Below are 19434 nucleotides of genomic sequence, written 5' to 3'. Positions count from 1 at the left end.
TGGCGGGCGGGTGTGAAGTTTGGATTGAAGACAAATGTCACGCACATTCTGTTAGCGCTTGTTTCTGTGTTTGTGGCTTTACCTCGGCCATGTTGGAACTGCATCTTCTCCTCATCAGGATCCTGCTTGGCCTTGATGTACCCACAGTGCCTGAAAAAGGAATGCAAGGCTGAGTTATGATGCTGTTATATAAACCTACGGTGCAAACACACACAGTCATGCCTGTTCTTCTGACACAAAGCCGCCCATATATCTTATACTGTTATAAACCGTGGACGGAAATTCAGATTATCTCAATCCCTGAGTGCACGTTGCACTGCGGTTGCGGTGTTTAATCTGTGGTATTTCGAGGAAACTCCCACACTGTGTGCAGCCAATAACAATGAGAAATATTCCTTTGTTTCCACACACACCAGTTCTCCGCATTAAAACAAGTCTCGGGAGGAAAAAACAAAAAAAACAAAAAAAGCATCCATTTTTTTCTGCCTCTGCCAGTAAATTCATCCCTTCACTTTGAGATGCAAGCCTGGGGTTCAGCGTGTCTCACAGCGTGTGTTTGTCTTGCAGATCGTACGCATTAAAGATCCCCTCTTTACCTGTCTGTGGACCCTTCTGGTCACTGCCCAACATTATCAGCCCCCTGCCCTACCCCCCCGTGCACACATGCTACACACCCCGTGGCGTGGTTCAATCCAAAGATCAAGACTGAGTATTGACCAATTGATCAACTCAATCCTGCAGTGCAGCTGTGAGGAAGTCTTCAGCTTTTTCTGTTTTACAGACCTCACAGGGAGGGGGTGCCGTGCCAGTTTGTGTGAGCCTCATATGTTGACTCTGTCGGGCTTCTGTCTCAAACACTGTTTAAGAGCCCTAATCGCCCATAACACTGTCTCAGGGATTTACTGCGCCTTTAAACCGAGCACAAACATTTTAGGACAAAAAATAAAAAAACATCAAATGTAAAAGGAATATCACATAACGGTTTACTAACCACGACATAAATACTACACGGTCTCCTCCTCCGCTCTCCTTCCATCTCTTTTTATGAAAAGAAAAGGCTGTAACTCATAATGCGAAAGGGAAGGAATGGGACTGTAAATGCCTAGAGGAGCTACTATGGGCTTTTGCTTTGGTTTATTATTCTTCACTTAATTAATGTAATGTAATTTATTTTAACTAAAACTTGGATGGATAGAGGACTGGATAGAGGTCAGAGATCTCCTCCCCATTCTTCTTGACTACAGGTAAAGCATCAACCCGGCAGTATGTCTGTCCATCATGAAGATAAATTGATTTGGGCTTAGGGCCAAGAGTGACTGGGAATCTGAGGCTCGGACTGTATGTGATTTAAGAAAGCGGCGGAGAGCGAAAGAAATAGAGGAGCAAAGATTTGACCGAGGGAAAAAAGAAGAGCAATGAGATAGAGACAAACCTAATAAAATGGAGTTATACTGAGTGCAGAAGAAACGGGGTAATGCGTTATGACTAAGAATGAGACACAACAGCAGCAGCACAACAGAAATGGAGGAAGGTGGGGCTCCGGCAGGCTCAGTAAATCTCAGTCATTTGGTGTTTAATCCTTGTGTTGATTTTACACAGCTGAATGCATGGTATAACCCAGACATCAATAGGCTGTCTTGGGAATACACACACACACAAACACACACACACACGTAAGGGTAGAGACTGGTTGCTGGTATTTGGGGATAAAGGGGAGGGGGCAGAATGCTCTTATGAAAGGAGGGAGCCGGGCCCCACCTGGTTATCAGCTGGGCTCAAGTCAGTCGAAACGCCGAGGGACTATCATTACCCCCTTAGCACACACTCTCTCACACATGGTGCTTTGGGGCATGTGTTTAAAACATATGGGGAATGGGGACATGGGTCACACCTCTGCTCCAACTGTGATAATCCCGTGGGGACGCACACAGCCACACACATTTTCTGCAAAACACCAAAACCCGTGTGTTTTAAACACTTCTCCATCACTGCTGGATGTGTTTCTGCACGTGTGTGTGTGTGTGTGTGTGTCTCCGTGGGTGCATGACTGCATATATGTATGTGTGTGTGTGTGTGTGTGTGTGCCTGATGGGAAATGAACACATTTCCATAGTAATTACAGAGCAACTCATTTCTCCTCTCCAGTTAGAAGTGTCATGAATCATTAGCGCTGCAGTCTTAAACATGGCACAAAACCTGACATGGCTGTGGCTTTTGTTTTCCCCTGACAGCTGTGTCTATGTGTGTCTGAAACAGATATTTAATACCTTCAACTAAATGCAGTCTGACCTGTAAGTCGTCTATTAAAGACGCTGGAATTGGACTCAGGAGGACAATGTGGAGGCCATTTTGTGACGCCGCGGGTATTTAATTATTATTATTATTTTTTTAATTTTGACTGAGTTTTCACGTTTTGAACTGAAACATAGCTGCATGACAGAACTGGACGCAGAAACACATCATTGTCAAAGGATAATCGGGCCTATTTTACAGTTATGCCGTGTATAAACTGCTGCTTCCTCCGCAAAAGGCACCACTCTAATTCCTTGTGGTTTTGAGGGGAAAGTGGATTGTTTTTAACGGCACATATGGAAACTTTAATATCTTGCCAGAACAAAATGCTTGGACTACACACATCTGCAAAAAGATATTTATGATCTCTTGGGTATTCACCCAGGCATCCAACATTTGACAATTTAATTATTATGTTTATGCAGCCCAAAGCCCTGGGTTAACTTTAGGGAAATATCACAATATTGCACACTCAAGAAGGCAACTCTGACTGTCAACATTTAAAGAAAACCATCATCTTTCAGTACCGTACAGTGGCATTTACACTCGTATTCTGCTAGTAATCATGGAACCGCCTCAGTCTGAACAAAACTGGTCTCGTCCCGTCGGACTGGAAGGAATTTTCAGTCAGATTGATAGAGACGGTTAAGCAGTTCAGCGGGCACTTGATCTGATCGTTACTCTCTGGCTGAATTAAATACAGAGGGTTTTGAGTTTCGAGTTAGACAACGTTGTATGAAAAGACAGAGGAGAGCGGTGCCATTGACAGTGCGGGTCCATTTTATCCGTTGACTACTTCTATTGAGTGAATTCCACAATCCTTCTTCAGAAATATTTTTGCAGATCCATTCATCTGAAATCTTTATACACACCGATTAGTGTGGATGTCACTTAGATATGCAGCACCCACCTAGACCAGACCGGGCACCCCCACCACGTAATAATGATTTAATTGAGCAGGATGCGGCCTGATACAGGCACACACACAAAAACACTTTAGGAGCAACTCAAAAAACATGAAGAACAGCAAGGTGCTGACCTGACCCACAAATTCACTAGATCCAAACTGAGAGAGAGAGAAATTAGGAAGGTGGTCATAATGTTACGCCTGATCACTGTATCAGTCAGGTTGGGATCTTGAATCAGAATGATTTCAGTCGGGCTGAAGAAATATCGTAGCCAGCGGGAAGTTCCAATCTAGTGAGTAGTTTATTGCATTCACGCCACATATTTCTGACTCTAATAAATGTTACGTTTTGGAAGAAACTGCACACCATAAAGCCCCGCTGAATGGGTGTCTCTCCGCTATTGATTTGTGTGCCACAAGTTTTTATTATACAGAATGAACATCCAGAGATTGCTGAGCTAGAACATCTTTCATTACGAAAAAAAAAAAGAAAAAAAAGAAAGCCACCCCGCATTTCCACCAGCTGCTTCTCTATCCCGCCGCACCGCAGTGTGACGTTCACCCAGGTAGAAATCATTGTGCCACTTAGCTGCCACCTAAATGCGCTATACTTCCCCGGTACACGCCCCGCGCGTTAAGCTGATTTAAAGTACACATACGTGCACCAATCACGCAAGAGCACACACATTAATGGACTGCGATATCACCGTCGCAGCCGAGCTCTCACCTTCCTCCCTGCCTCTCCGTTCCACTCCACTGAGGACAACAGGCTATCCCTGTCCTCCAAAGCCACACACTCCACATTTGCATATCAATTTACTTTTTAATATAATGCTCTGTCACTCGAGACCCATTTTTCATTCTGCTAGCAAGCCTCCACCTTCATAGAACTCCATCCATATATTATTGTTATTGTAGCCCCTCCCCCATTTTCCTTTCTCTTCTTCTCCATTGCTGCTCTTTACCTCGCGTCAAATTCTTTCTTAATTCTCCCTTTTAAGTGGAAACATCCCTTCGTCCAGTAACCCCCATCTCTCGACTTTTTCCCCTTTTTCTTTGCTTTTTTTTGTTGCAGTCCATTTATCCTCCCCTCTGTTCTCTACGTGGTTCCTTTATTTTCTTTGATAGAAAGAGTGGACAGTACGAGCAGGAGAGCGGAATAAGGATAGATAGAGGTAGATGGAAAACAAGAGTGCTGACAGACAAGAATGCACAATGGGGGGTCCAAGCCTGCATACTAACTAACAAGTTAGAGAGGCAGCCGCAGGAGGAGAAGGTTAACGTAAGGGATGTGGACAGAAAGAGAGGTGGGGCGACGTTCGAGCTGCAACAACGGGGGCCGAAGGCAAAGTGGAAGAGAAAGAAGAGATGGCGCGATAGGGGGAAGAGCTCGAGAGAAAAAAAACAGATAAAATAAAATCTTACCAAGACGTGATGAGTGAAACAAAGAAGGGTGAAGTCAAATATAGGATGGCTGAATCAGGGATTAACAAGGCGATTGGACAAGTTAAACGCTATCAGCGCCATAGCTCAGCCCTGAAGGGACAAAAGGGATAAACTTGATAGACAGATTAAGAGCAGATGACAAAACGAAGAGTGTCAGGAAACAGCACGGCTGCAGGACATGTCGTGATAAAGCCCAAGAAGGAGAGAAAAAAAGCATCCGCAGCCATAGGTCTCCACTCAACCGCAACTTAAGTTAGAGAAGTTAATTCCAGTCTGCGAAGAAGCATCTTAAATTATACCTTCGCTTAGCTCCGTCTGCTAAATGCCTCATCCACCCATTGTTTTCACAGACTTAATCCCGCTCGAGATAACAGGAAGCTGGATCCCGTCCCATCGCCCAGAAAACCAAGAGAAACACGGCCGCCGGGTCACCAGTTCATCTCAAGACAAACACGAGGCAGATAAACAAACAGGCAATTCGGAGCGTTCGTCCCTCTTGACACTGGGAGGAAACCAGAGCACACAGAGGTGAACCCACACAAACACAAGGTCAATACAGAAAATTGGACTGTCTCTCTGTAAGCTGCCAAAAAATGTGCTTCATAGATTACGGTCAGTAAACGTTCATTCGGGCGCCTGTATTACTATTTGAATTTTTCCTCACAACATCAGGACTGTGAATTGCAATTTTGAATTTATATAGAGTACGTATTGTGTCTGTCTGCTGTTATCACCGTATATGCAGCAAACTAAAAACTTTTAAATTATACTTTTCACCTAAATATAACGTCTGTACAAGTGCATTTGAGCAAGTGTGAAGAAACAGGCCTTCTTGTTTTTCTGATATTGTCAGCATTGTGCCAAGTCTTCATTTATTGGTCTATTAGCCTCGGGCTTCATCGCTGCCTCCATTTCGCCCCTCAGTCTGACTCCAGGCTATTGAAAGGGAGACAACAACATCTATAGCAGCGGGTCCTGCTGATTTGTACTTCCTCTGATAATAAAACCTGTGCTCACTGGATCTGCTGTCGTTTCCGTGTGCCGCGGCTGCTAAAGCTCAATGGTGCAGTGTGGAATTAAAACGATAGATAGACAGATGGAGTCATCCCATCGCACATATGTATACTGCCTCTCAAACCTTGTCCACGTATAAAGTGATTTAGCCATCACTCTGTGGCTGACACTTGGTGGCTAATGGATGTTCCAGGATTTCAACCTCAGTTGATTCTGAGTAAACAAGCAGATGATAAACGGACATTATGGACTGCCAAGAACTAGATGTTCTTGCCATCTGGGTTCACCAAATGCTCCAAGCCCGCTATCAGCACAGTGAATTTGTTGATAGGACCTAAAGTAAAGTAAAAATTTGGTCTTCAATAGGGGGTCCGCGACCCCTAGGGGTTCCATGGAGGTACAGCAGGGGGGGTTGCAAAATCTTTGGTTGATTAGGCATTTTCCAATATATATATATATATTTTTTTTTTATTATTTTTTCCCTCCTCACAGTTTATGTTAGTTGACCTTCTCAGAATCTTTTTACCCATCATCACTACTTACTCGAGTCTGCCTGTGTCCACACACCTTAAAGTGGTACACGCATGCAGCATAGAGAATGCTATTCTTAAGGGAGAAGAAGAAAATATGCATGAGGCGGGAGGAGACAGCTAGAAGAGACGAGAAGAAAGGGTGAAGAGGGGAAAACAAAGCAAAGTGCAGAAAATAAAATGACCATGTGTAGTGAAAGAATAAAGGGAGAGGCAAAGAGGAGATCAAACAAGGGGTAACTTTGGCATAACGGTATGAAAAGCTCGATTATGCACTAAAGTCAGAAAAGGTTGAAGGACAGAGTAAATGTGGACAGCGGAATAACCTTGGAACAAAGAAACTAGTCTTTGAACAAGTTCTCAGAGATGGGCCAAAGACAAACAGACTTGTGTGTGGATGGAGGGTGAAAAAGGCACCACTCTAATTCCTTTCCTTTCCTTTCCTTTCCTTTCCTTTCCTTTCCTTTCCTTTCCTTTCCTTTCCTTTCCTTTCACCTTTCATCTCCTCTCCTCTTTCATTTCCTGTCTCTGCACATTATTTTCCAACTGCTAATCAGAATGACTAAAAAAAAAAAAGAAAATCAGTAAATCATTAGTCACCCCTGCAGCATGACACAATGAAATGACACATCTATCCTTCTTTCTCCATCACTCCCTCCTCACACACAGATGAACACAGACACACTCCCTGCTGTGGTGTATCTACCCCCATCATTACTCATGATAATGGTGATTCCATTTAATATCAAGCTATTAAATAAAAAATAATTACTGGGAGTGAAATCAATGGATTAAATTCACTCTTATTATATCGCAAAATTAAGCCTTGTTCACCAACCTGAAAAACGAAGCCCATTCACCGCTTGGCTGCTAATAAATACTGAGGTTTATAAAAGCTGATTGTGGATAATTCATTAAGAGTCAAAACAGCATGGAACAAAACAAACTCAGGGGAGAAAAAAAAAAAGTCCTGGCGACTTAACTGAGCGTTGAGGAACAGAAGTGAGTGAGATTTCATCTCTTGGCCTCCTCTCTTTCTCCATCTTGCCTGCGTCTGGCACCGGCTCAGCACTCTCTGACCACAGTGTAAAAAGATTTACTCAGCTCGGGCTAATTATTAGGAAGGGGAAATGATTAGCTGAAGAGTTACGACTAATAAATCTGTCCCCGTTTCATTAACACCCTGTTTGGAAACATTTCATTTCGGTGACTCTCATTAAGGAGATTGGTAATGGAGGGCGAGGATAAGGGAAGGAAGGAATGGAATGGGGAAGGTAGGGGGTGAGGAAAAAGCGCTGGGTTCTGCATGGATCTGTGCTGCCGTAATTGGTGTAATGTAGCAGAATTTTTTTAACAACCTGGGGAAAGGTCAAATGCCAGAGGATGGAACACGGGGGAGAAGCATGTCATCTGTATCATTAAGTGAAGTGTATCTTTATATTTGCTAACAGAACGACTGTGAAACTAATTTCCCTAATGACGTTACTACACCGACACAACTTGATTAGGTCACGATCGTAATATGTGTGTGTGTGTCTGCACGTATCCGACAAATGTGTTTAAATGCGCCATAAACTTTAAAACCCTGGACCGTTTCAAATTTCTCTGATGGTTTTTTCGGACATTTGATCATTCGCACGGCAACATCTGCTCATTTGCATACAGCCTGGGTGAAATAGTTACGCACCTGCGGCAAACTAGCTGCTATTATTGCACTGTTTGTAAGCTACTTTCTAGGCATTCTGCAGACAAAGCTGTATTTGGCTACACCCTACAGCTTAGCTGCATTAATTGAAAGCGCCGGCATCCAGGCAGCACACACAAATCTGTCTAATGACACTACACACACATCATCAGCATATATGAGCACCCACCTCCGCGCGCTGGCCTGTTTTTAGATTTGAATTCACAGAATCTTTTGCCTGCCAAATCATTATTAGTGCTATTATCAAGCGAACAGAACAACACCACCCACAGGGAAGGGAACGCATTGGCTGATTTCTACCTCCAAAGAATTCACCATGAGTACCATTTGGCAATCAGGTCTATTTCCTTTTATTTTTTTTCTCCTTTTCATTTCAATTTCCCACATTGTCTGTGACACGCAAACAGACACGCGCCCACACGTTATTTGAGCGGTTTATACACTTTTGTGTTCCCGTTCTTCTCACATGCCTCTTCCTCTCGCCGCCTCTCTTCTCCCGGCAGCGTGTTTTCATTAGCGCGCGATTCCCCCATTCCTTTCTCCGTCCTTCCTCTTCCCTCTTTCGTGTCATTAAGCTTTTAAAAATAACCCTGGGCTGCACAACAGATGCCGCGAAGGTGAAACAGCTTACGCGCGCAAACATGCGTGCACATCACCGGTACATGCTACGGTGTTAAGGAGGTAGAGCTGTTGCTGCTCTCTATTAGTGCGACTGAGAACTCTTTCTGCTGCTATCAGCAACATTTTGACAGCTCACTTTTCCTCCTCTGTGTCTTTCCCTCTCTGTCTTGTATTATTCAATACTGTGCTCTGCAAACTTATTTTTCTCCCTCTGAAATATGGATTCCTTATATATTCATAAAAAAACAACAGTAGAATTTGTCTGGACTGAACCAAGCAACACGTGATTCTGTCAGTAGAGGAAGCCGGTCTACAGTTGAGTGTGTGGAAACAGTGAGGGAGAGAAGCATTGAGAAGTCAGCGGTAAAGAGAGTTAAATGGATGCTAACAAGCTAACAAGCCTCTTGTTCAAACGTATGCTCTACATTCTAAGGAAATCCCTATAACATTTGAATGTTATCGGGCCAAAGAATCATGATCTCAATTCTAAGCAAAAACATCACGATTCACATTTTTTCCAGAATCGTGCAGCCCTACATCAGCGTATGAAATAAGTTTTATATTAACTTTTTTCATATCTAACTGGTAACTTTTGTCCAGACCTTAGGACATTTTCTTGGCCCATAACTCCCTACCGAATATCTGCAGCAGCGACTCCATCAAGGAACACTTAACAGGAATGACACAGATGAGTTTCACATTAACTTTGCACCAAAAAGCTCCCACGTTAAAATCCCAAACTTAAAAAAAAAAAAACCCACAGGAAACCGGCACGTAACCATTAAGGCTGCAGACAAAACAAAGGTGCTCACAAACTCAGTGGATGCTGGGAGGCAGGAGCTGTAACATGTTTAACAAGGAGCGAGAGAAAGTGAGGACCGAAGGGGAGAGCGCTTTTTGAGTGAAAGGCCATCTGCTAGTCCGCGGCTCTGCCAGTCGCTTGCTAGCTTCCCAACGTTCGCACCTGCCAGCCTGCCAAAGCACCCTCAGGAGGACAAAAGCACCAGCCCCACACACAAACACGCACACACACACACACACACTCGCCGAGCAATAATGGCGCGCACACGCGGCCATAACTGGTGTGATTTGTCAGCGGCGTGCTGTGTCTGAGGAGCTTTCCGTGTTTTTTCATGTTTTCCCTCCTGCGGTAACAATAGCATAACAGCACTTTATTAAACGAGAACAGGACAGAACAGAAAAGCCTGCAAATCAGCCCGTTTATGAGGCATAACTGTTCAGAGCGCTGCCAGCCAACACCGCAGGAAGTGTGTATGTGCCTGTGTGGGTATGTGAGGAGAGGAGCGAGTGCATGGGCTCACATATTGTTTCCTCAGCATCTATATCCGGTCTGGTGATTATTGGGGAAATTATTTCAAAAACTGGCATGTGGGGCCTTATAATTGTAAGTTGGAGAATCAATTAAAATATGGCCTGAACCTTACTGTCAGTCTCCAGTTTAATCATTGTCCACATTGGACTGGTCTCAGCAAATATGTAAGATTCTCGTTACGCTTGGGGGGTGGTGTGTGTGTGTGATGGGGCGGGGGGGGGGTTCAAAAACTGAACAGGAAATGAAAGCCGGAGAGCCAAAAGATGGAGAAAATGAAGAGAAAAGCAGAGGCAGAGAGAATGAAATGAGAGCTGGGAGTGGGAGAGAATTTGACTGATTGACAGATAAGACGGAGCAGATGAAAAGAGGGTTGCGGTGGGGTGTGGAGGGGGGGTACGGACAAAACAGAAAAAAGATTGTTTTCAGATTTTCCTCCAATTCTTCAAAACCCTTCGGGATGACAGTCCTATTGCACCCAACAGTGCAATCACTCACCCATCCTCTCTCCTACCCTTCCTCCTCCTCTTCTTTTAAACTCACTTCGTAATCTATCTTTTCGTCTTTTGCTCCTTGCACCCCCACCCCCCCACCTTCCCTACATCAATCTACTTTCCTCTGCATCTCTCTCGAGCGTCTTCTTCTCCCCCCCATCTTCCTCACCATCTGAGAACGTAGCTCTCTAGTGGCGCAAACACACTTCAGATGTACTTCCTCCCCCCCTTCTCTGCCACAGCCTCTCATTCCCGCCGCCCATCGAATATGTTTATTCTCCACTCGTGTTCTCCTTTACCTCGCTTCTGTCCGTCTTTCTCCCCCGAGCTCCCCCTCTCTTGTCTCTCCAGTGATGTGGCTTTGATCCTCGCTTCCTTCCCCACTTACATGTCACACGCTCCACTTATGCACACGTGCGCGCGCGCACACACACACACACTTGACAGATGTACAGACGTGCTTTAATAGAAAGCAGTAATCAACACTGCTTCCTTCCAAGCATCCACACCTCTAAATGGAAGACAGATAGATGGAAAGAGAAACAGAGAAAGCGAGGGAGGAAGAGGGGCAGACCTGAAATTGATGGTGGTGCATCGACCCCTCTGTAAAACCTAGTTAACACCTCCCCAGCCTGTGAAACCTGATTAGTGTGTGTTTGTGACATCGCATGTGTTCATAGCTCAAAATGTTTAACAGGTTGTTTTTCCTCCTAGATGGACCACCCCATAATACGGTCTGATTAAAAAATGTTGATGCGTTCCCGCTCGTGTGTCGCGAGTATCGCGTGTTTGCGTGTTTGCGTGTGTGCGCGCGCTTGTCTATGCGTGCGCGCCACAGAGGACAGTCTCTGCTGATTACATCCCTCGAAGTCAATAGTGAATAGAGCACTCAGCCTGATAAGCAATCACCTGAATCAATACTAATGTTTTTAGTGAGCGTACATTAGCGTGCGTGTTAGCATGCGCGCGTACGTGCGCGCGCGCGGCCCTTAAAATGCCGCTAATCTAGTTGGAAGCCATTGAGAATAAACATTTAGCCGCAGGTGAAATAAGTCACAGATGTCTTTCCTGTTTTTCATCTCCTCTCCTCCTCTCTCGTCGTGCATTTCTTCTTCTCCAAAGGGCCTTTTTCCCTCATTCGGATGCTTTCATCTTCTCGCCTCTCACATTCGTCATTCTTTTATTTCCCTTTCTGCCTTTCGACTGACTCTCCTCTCTGGCCTCCTCTGAGAGGGGGCATTAACAGCAGTCTAACCTTCAAAGAGAGGGATCATAGGGAACCCATGCTCTTCACATGCAGAATAACGCAGCCTTTAGTTGGGCTTTGGTAGTCGTGTAAATGTCAAAGTTGGAGGCCTTGCTTTGGCACCTCCGCATGTAATTCCTCAGAGAGAGACAAAGAGATATGAAGGGAGACCAGCATGTGTGCGGATGAGTGTGTAAACCCCTGTGTGCACATGAATGCACAGGTACAGCATCAGATAGTCCCTTTGAATATGATTTGTGGCGGTTACAATCCTTAGAGTGAAAGTTCAGTCAATTTTGACTTCAGTCTTTTTTCTCATATAACGTGCAACTAAGGAAAGTAAAGCTGTCAATAGCAGCTCGTCCTAAAAGTGGCTGTAAATGGTGTTTCCCAAAACTGGCTAACAACAATTCAACAGATAGGACTGGTTATAATTTATATTATTGTGATACTCTGTGATACTGATGTTGGTCTATATCAATGACAATGATGTAACTCCCTTAGATACTGCAATGACAACACGTTGGGAGTCTCCATTATGGGGCCCCCTACTTGCTTTGGGCTACCAAGCAAAACGAAGCAAACCTGCCTCTCAGGACACGCAAAAAGAAAAAACATGAAAACTAAATATGTTTAATTTTTTTTAAAAATAATTATTACCCCATGCCACTTTGTCCCAGTTCCACCAAGCATCAGAAAAGTTAGTTGTTCAATGCTAATGCTAATTAGACAGTGGATAGCTTGAAGCTTTTAAAAGGCCAAGCCGATGCTCGCAAGCAGCAGTTTCAAAAGAAAAATGCACTAGAACTAGTTTTGTAAGCAAACGTATAAATAAGAAGAAGATAAGAAGTGTAACAATTCCAGATATTGATTTTAATATGTTGTACTTTGTTATTGTTACATGTGTTTGTTATTTAAATTCTTAAAAGACAATATTTGTTCTGAATGCTTTATGTGTTCTTACGGACTTGGGGGTGGGGTGGTAGGGGGGACCCCCAAGGTGCCCTTTGCCTGGGGCCCTCAGAGTGTCTGGAAACAGCCCTGAAGATGCAAACACTGCAAATGTGGTTGAAAATAATTTCCTAAAACAGCTGTTTTGTTAGAAAATGTTACCCCAAACTAAATCGTAAATCGTGCAAACAGTGCGTGGATAGTGCAGTAAACAGAGCATTGTACATGTAATGGAGATTCTTTTCAGCTGTGGATTCAGTGAGCCTGCGAGCAGCCGACTGTGAAACTGACTCCAGCTAAAGTGGAGTGACCCCGTTCACCGTCACAAACGAACATGTCACTCGGTGCAACTGTTCTTATTTTTTTTATTTTTTTGTAGGAGTTCTCTGACAATGATGAAGGTCTGTGGTGCAGAAGAACATGTGCAAGGATTCACTGTGGCTATACGAAAACTAGCAGCATCAGTTAGCTTATAGTTGTGCGCTCACTTGGGGGTCGAGTAGAGAAACATACACCGGTCAGCCACAACATTAAAACTACTGAAAGCAGAAGTGAATAACGTTCACCATCTTGTGACAAAACAATGTTCTGATGGGAAACTTTTGGACCTGGCATTCATGTGGATGTTACTTAGTCATGTGCAAGGGAGGCACAAGGGAGACCTGCACAATATTAGGAAGGTGTTTTAATGTTGTGGCTGATTGATGTGTAACGTTATCAGGCTTGTATTTTAAAATAATTTCAAAGTCCGTCATATCTCGCACAACTGATCTTACCTTCCGCTGACAACGAAGCACGTCACCAGGAAGATGAGGAGAACGATTCCCCCTGCGATGGACACGGCCAGAATGGTGGACTGGTTGGGGTCTCCAATGGCCAGGACATCTACAAGACAGGAACCAAAAGACAGCACGGACAAGTATTAACACAAGCATGAATAAAGATGAAACGAACTCAAGGTTGCCTTCTACAGGAGGAGGGAACTAATAGGAGAAAAGGCTGAGGGAGGCTGGGAGGTAAATGACGGCGGGCGAAGAGATGGAGAGAAAATGAGATACGGTAGCAATAGAAAGGGTGATAAAAGACAGAGGCAGGAGCGGAGAGAACAAGAGAGAGCGGCAAACTAGCGCAAGAGAGGCGGAGAGAATGGTAAGTAAGGTCCTTGATGAAAAGAGCTCTCCCTCTCCGCATCGCCTAAGAGTGTATGAGAGCGGACGTGAAAAACCATTCCCGTTCGGCTGCGCTGTCCAAATGGATATGTTAACAGTGCACATAACAAGGCTACCGCCGAGAACTTTCTGCAAAGATGCATCGATTTTTACGCCACACCAATCGAGCCATTACTCAAAACAAATACCCCATTTATCTAGCTTAGCTAAGCATGAGCGGACACGTGTGTCAGTGTGTGTATATGTACTGTATATATCTAAGTGTGTGTGTGTTGGAGAGGCAAACTAATGCCTCAAGGCAGGCACAGAAACGCATTGATCTCCTATTACAGTTAGTGGCACAGACACACACACACACACACACACACACACACACACACACACACACATTTCTTTAACTATCAATAGAATTGATCTGATTGAATAACCTTGATATGAATGCTACGGGGTCAGCTGCATTTGTCGGATTTTGCATTTTACAAGGCTGAACTTGACTGTGAACCTGCCGTTTGACATCTCAGTAACAGCTCTGCGTGTGAACTCTGTTAGCTGTGTGCTCGAAGCAACAATTCCAGGTGTTGCGGGACAGAAATGTAAACTGAATTACTTTTATTGATTAATGAATGATTTGCAGGCTAATGCGTGCCCTTTGTATGCTACACAGACCGTCTGTGGCGCAGGGCTATACATTTACTGATTTATGCCCCTCTGCCTGCCTGTCTAGGAATCAATGATCACTTTGAAGAGCACATTACGGGGCCTCTAAAGCAGAAAATCCTGGAGCACATAATGAAGCGATAATGAAAGTGGATGACAGCACACGCAGGAGGGATGGACGAGTGACAGGGAGTTCGAAAACGTTGCGGTATTGAGGTTCAGCAAAGAGCACCCGCAGCTGTTTGTGAGGCCCCGGCCCCACTGGCACAGATTTGTCTTTGGTGTCTCTCTAGAATTAAGTGGACAGTCACCTTGAAGCTAAAATGTAAAAATTACACGTTTCACTGATGTTTCACTATAGCGGCTAAAAGAGACGAACAAAGCCAGTGTGGATATATGCATCATCCTGGCAGTAAGCCGTCCAGTCAAGTTAAAGTTAACCCGTTAAGACCCAAACATCAGATTTAAAAAAAAAAAGCTTGCGGTATTTGAATTACCGTAACTCACCAATGGACAAAAATTCAAAGTGTGGCTGAAAATTGGGAAGTTGCACTTTCTGGAAATAAAAGCCGCCATTACGGTAATGATGACACACAGCTGCTGTTGGCTGCAGGAAGAGAGAGTTGTTTGGAGGAATTTGTTGGTAAAAAGGAAGTTATTCAGACCCTTGGGATGTCATGAAGGTCTTCCCGACAAAAGCACAACTTCCCACTGTTCAGCCACACACTGAATTCTGTCAATAGCGCGAACCACTCTGAGTTCTGAAGGGTTAATGCACCAAACAGCTACAGATTTACCAGAGGATGCCAGCTGTTCAATCCCTGTCTTTTGGTTTTGTGCTTCTTGTGAAGCTTCCTCCGCTCTTCAGATTTTGCTCCAGTGGTCTGTGTGAAACAAGATCTCCAATTTTTTAGACGCATTCCTTTCTCTTCCCAGGGAAATTGGCTTGTCTGTCTTTTACCTGATGCATTCGAGAAACGTAGATGACAACCCGTGATGCTGCCCAGGTTTCCCCGTCTGACAGCAGCACTGAAGAAGCCATTTGGCTGAAATTGATATATTTTACAACCATCCGGTGAATTGTTTTAAACCGTAAGAGGGATAAATCATATTCTTGCCACACTTGATGTATTATAGCAGTACGCAGTTCCCTGCAGTTAATCTTTGTCCTTCGTCTTCACCCGCACTTTAAGTCTGGATTTCTTGTGTTAACGCTGGATGGCTGTTAAAGAACCCCTGCCATATAAATATTCTAAATGCAGCTATTCCAATTACTGGATGAAGACCACAGGGAAATTTAAAACAGGGAAAATAGATGACAACACAACAAACCAGGCGGAACAAACTAATATTTATTAGTTTACCTTCGTGGCTGGTTTCCAGTTCAATCTCTCCGCCGTAGCTCCCATAGCCGCCGTCGGTCCGAGCCCTGACCCTGAACACGTAGGTGGTCCCCGGCTTCAGCCCGTCCACCGTCATCATGTTGGAGCGGGTCTTCAAAACGGTGTAGTTCTGCTCCCGCTGGTTCTGAAGTGGCATAAAGAGCGAGAGGAGGAGGAAATTAAGTGCCAAGTTCAAAGGATAATATTGAGTGTCGGAGAAATAAAGAGACTATGGATCAGAAAAAAAGCCTCGAAAATATAAAAAACTCTGAGGAGTTTTATGTAAAGCAACGAACCGTTTGGTATACTGAGAAAGACATAAAAATAGGGAAGCAGGAAAGTAATAGAAACTTCAAAATGTCGAATATAAATGTCTCCAGGGGCCAAATACAGCTCACTAAGTTTTCATTTGTTCATCACTGGTCCATTTGGTCGCATTTATACATGAGCATCTGTCAGGTCCCAAATCTTGTCCCTCTGTACACTCTGGGGTAATATGTGGTTACTAGTTCCGCTTCATTTCGTTCCTCGACTACCTTGTAGGTGTGTGCGCACTTTATAGCTGTGAGTGTAGGAGGATGAATAAAGAATAAGTGTGTCTGTCAGTAAGCTGATTCCCCGCAGAGAGGCTGATACTCTACCTAATGGAAGACACTCTACAACACGGATTAACACTTTTTTACTGTTAATGCCTGCCAGCACACACACCCACATGCACACACAAACACGCACATGCGCACACAAACACGCACACACACACGGAAGCTTAATTTCATCACCTCTGCCGTGTTTTTATGGGGTCTGTTCGACAGATGTGTGGTTAATTAGCTCGGTGTGAGCAGCAGAGGGAACATGACGGATAAGGCAGTGGAAACAGAGAGATAGAGAGATTAAAAGAAAGAGAGAGCCTTGTTTGTGATGAACAAGTCATTACAGACATGACCTGGGGCTAAACTCGTCTCCTGCCATCACAGACAACACGTAGAAGACGAGGGTGGAGGAAACAACTGTTGAAGGAGTGAAAAAGAACGGTTTGACATTTTGGTAGAAACACTCCTACTGTTGACAGTGTGAGAAGAGAAGGTACTGACGACAAATTAAAACCAAATTCGCCACGCAGCTTCTGTTACCCATTAATTAATTAATTACTGAGTTTGTTAATCTGTGCAGAAACCAACCAAAATGTAAGACTGTTTTGTCAAGATCAGTCACAAAAGATATGTTAAAAAAAAAAAAAAAAAAAATGAAAGCAGCAAAACCAGACTTTGCGCTCCTGGTTTGTGTCCAGCTGCAGTTCCTATAATCTCTTCTTTTGTCTAAACAAAATGAAGCGCGGGAATACCAAAAGCTGCAATTCCTCCAACGGCCACTTGAATCTGGCTGCTAAAGTGACTTAATCTGCAGAGCCGTATATTAGAGAGAGTCTAGCCAAGTGAAATCATGGGCGCCATGTTAGATACATCGGAGGGAAGTTGTTTTCACCATTAACGGGCCTATAAATGTTATTGCCAACGTCTGTCAATATGTAAAAGGCCTTCACTTAAATATCCCAGCGTCTACTTACTTTAAATGACCCAAATGAACTTGTAAAATGTTTTGTAGCCCAATCACTTCATCAGTCACAGAGCTGTGTTTACCTTCTCCTCAGTCTCCCCTGTTCATCCATCACTGTCAAAAGTTTGAAATTACTCGGAAAAATTATAAAGTCTGACTGTTATTTAGTATTTACATTAGTATTATCATTATAACATTAGCGTGCTAGCCATAATAACTTAATAGTAACCGAAGCAAAGTTGTCTGTCAATTAAATTTGTCTATCTACATGGGCATAAATTACATGCACACATGGGTTTCACAGTATTTATGACAGTAGTAGTGGAAAATTCTAACTGCATTCATTTGTAAAGCGTTGTCTCTTCGTTTTTGAGATCAAGGTACACATTAATGATGGAATGACTTCATTTTTCCAATATAAAATCATGACAAACATCCATTTCTCCGTTTTTGTTCACTGGGGAAACAGTGAAAAAAATGGAGCACTGTGGCATACTTTAACTTACCAATTTTATTCTCTGTTATGGCTACTTCTCTATGGGTGAATATTGGTTAGATGTAACAAACATGGTGCCCATGAAACACGTGACCAGCTCAGAATGAATAAGCATAGCGGGATAGCTCAGATGGTCCATTACCTAGTTGGCCAGACTCTCTCTAATATACGGCTCTGTTAATTCCAATAGACCTCTGTGCTTAAATACACAACTTTACAGGAGTAATGAACATGCTAACAGGCTGATGTAGAAAAAAATATTTGATCCCTCTGACTAATCTCCCTGACTCACCTGTTTAAAATGGTTTAAAGATATGTATAGTTTAAGGTGTGTCCACACTGAGAGACAGGTGTCTGCCCTCACACGTTATCACCCACCCACTACCACTTATCTGACTATGAGCCTTTAAAGCACCATTATGATTTTATTATACTCTGCATGCAACTGGACAGTCCTACAACCAATCAGTGCCAATGTGTTGTAAACTAATTCATAGCATAATTTCCCAATAGAACAAACCTAAGCAGGTAGTCAGGCTAGCTTACAGGCTAGAATTTGGAGTTAGGCCAAGTCAGGAACTGCTGAGATAAGATCCCCAGGCAACACAGTGATCTTAAAAATGACTCTTGAATGAATGAATGAATGATGTCACAAAAAGTGCATCCATTTTTATATGTAGTTCATGGTAAAATACCAGGACGATTTGTTTAAAATGTGACTTCATGTATAAAACGAGTGGTGTCTCTTTAAAAACCTGTGTGTGTGTGTGTGTGTGCGCGCGTGTGTGTGTGTGTGTCTCACCTTCTCGTAGTAGATGACCTCATACTCCACTATCGCTCCATTGGGTCTCTCTGGACCCTGCCAGGCCAAAGTCACGCTGTCCTTGCTCCGCCTTTCCTTCAACACTACACTCACTGTGAACGGCAAAAAAAGAAAGAACAAAAGGAGTAAGAATGAGCAACAAAGAGTAAAGTTCAACAACAAGACGAGTAACAAACATGAAAAAGAGCGAGCGTGTGGGCGAGGACAGGGATTGTAGATGGGTATCCAAAGTGTTCTAATGAGAAGACGCATATTGCAGACTGCGTGTGGTGTATGTAATTTTGCTAATGAGACAGCTTAAAAGGTGTCACATACAGTACACGTGTGATCACGGGAAGCTGTGACGCGTGTCTGCGCAACATCCAAAACCCAGCGACTTCCTACCCGGTCTTCGCGCATAGTGGCACGCGCTTGTGTGGGCTGAAAGTGTGTGTTTGCGCCATGTGTGAATAGCTGTGAGAATATGTGTGTGTGAAGGCAGACTATAGTCGAGAGCAGCGCGCACGTGTGTGTGTGTGGATCTTAATGAGGTTAACAACATCCCACGCCCCCTTTCACCTTCTCCTCCATCCAGTTTTTTGCACATACATCCGCAATATGAGCCCTATTAGTCATCGCCACCCTGTCACACACAACATCTCTCATGCACTGTGACAGAGGCACATATGATTAAGGTGTGGAGGTGTAATTCGGTGTCACAGTATCAGAGTGAGGCCTCGCAGAAGTGATTTTACAGTTATCTTGTAGAATCTTGATACTATTTGTGAACACACTGAAATCGAGATAGTTTTTAAAAAATAGACTGTACCCTGATTGC

At 43.8% G+C, this 19434-nt stretch overlaps 1 protein-coding gene across 3 annotated transcripts in view; it reads right to left on the bottom strand.

Moving 5' to 3' along the window:
* Positions 1–19434, bottom strand: part of epha4b (eph receptor A4b) — an 87145-nt gene that overhangs the window by 20719 nt on the left and 46992 nt on the right. For all 3 annotated transcript variants that reach the window (XM_047588620.1, XM_047588621.1, XM_047588619.1), the window contains exons 8-11: positions 18597–18709; positions 15727–15889; positions 13313–13421; positions 83–150 (exon numbers count right to left, since the gene is read on the bottom strand). In XM_047588620.1, the coding sequence (XP_047444576.1) occupies positions 83–150; positions 13313–13421; positions 15727–15889; positions 18597–18709 (453 nt within the window). The remainder of the gene's footprint in view (positions 1–82; positions 151–13312; positions 13422–15726; positions 15890–18596; positions 18710–19434) is intronic.

Source organism: Mugil cephalus, chromosome 7, assembly GCF_022458985.1.
Source record: "Mugil cephalus isolate CIBA_MC_2020 chromosome 7, CIBA_Mcephalus_1.1, whole genome shotgun sequence".
Taxonomy (NCBI): domain Eukaryota; kingdom Metazoa; phylum Chordata; class Actinopteri; order Mugiliformes; family Mugilidae; genus Mugil; species Mugil cephalus.
Note: the sequence above shows the minus strand (reverse complement) of the source record. Positions and strands in the feature narration are given on the sequence as shown.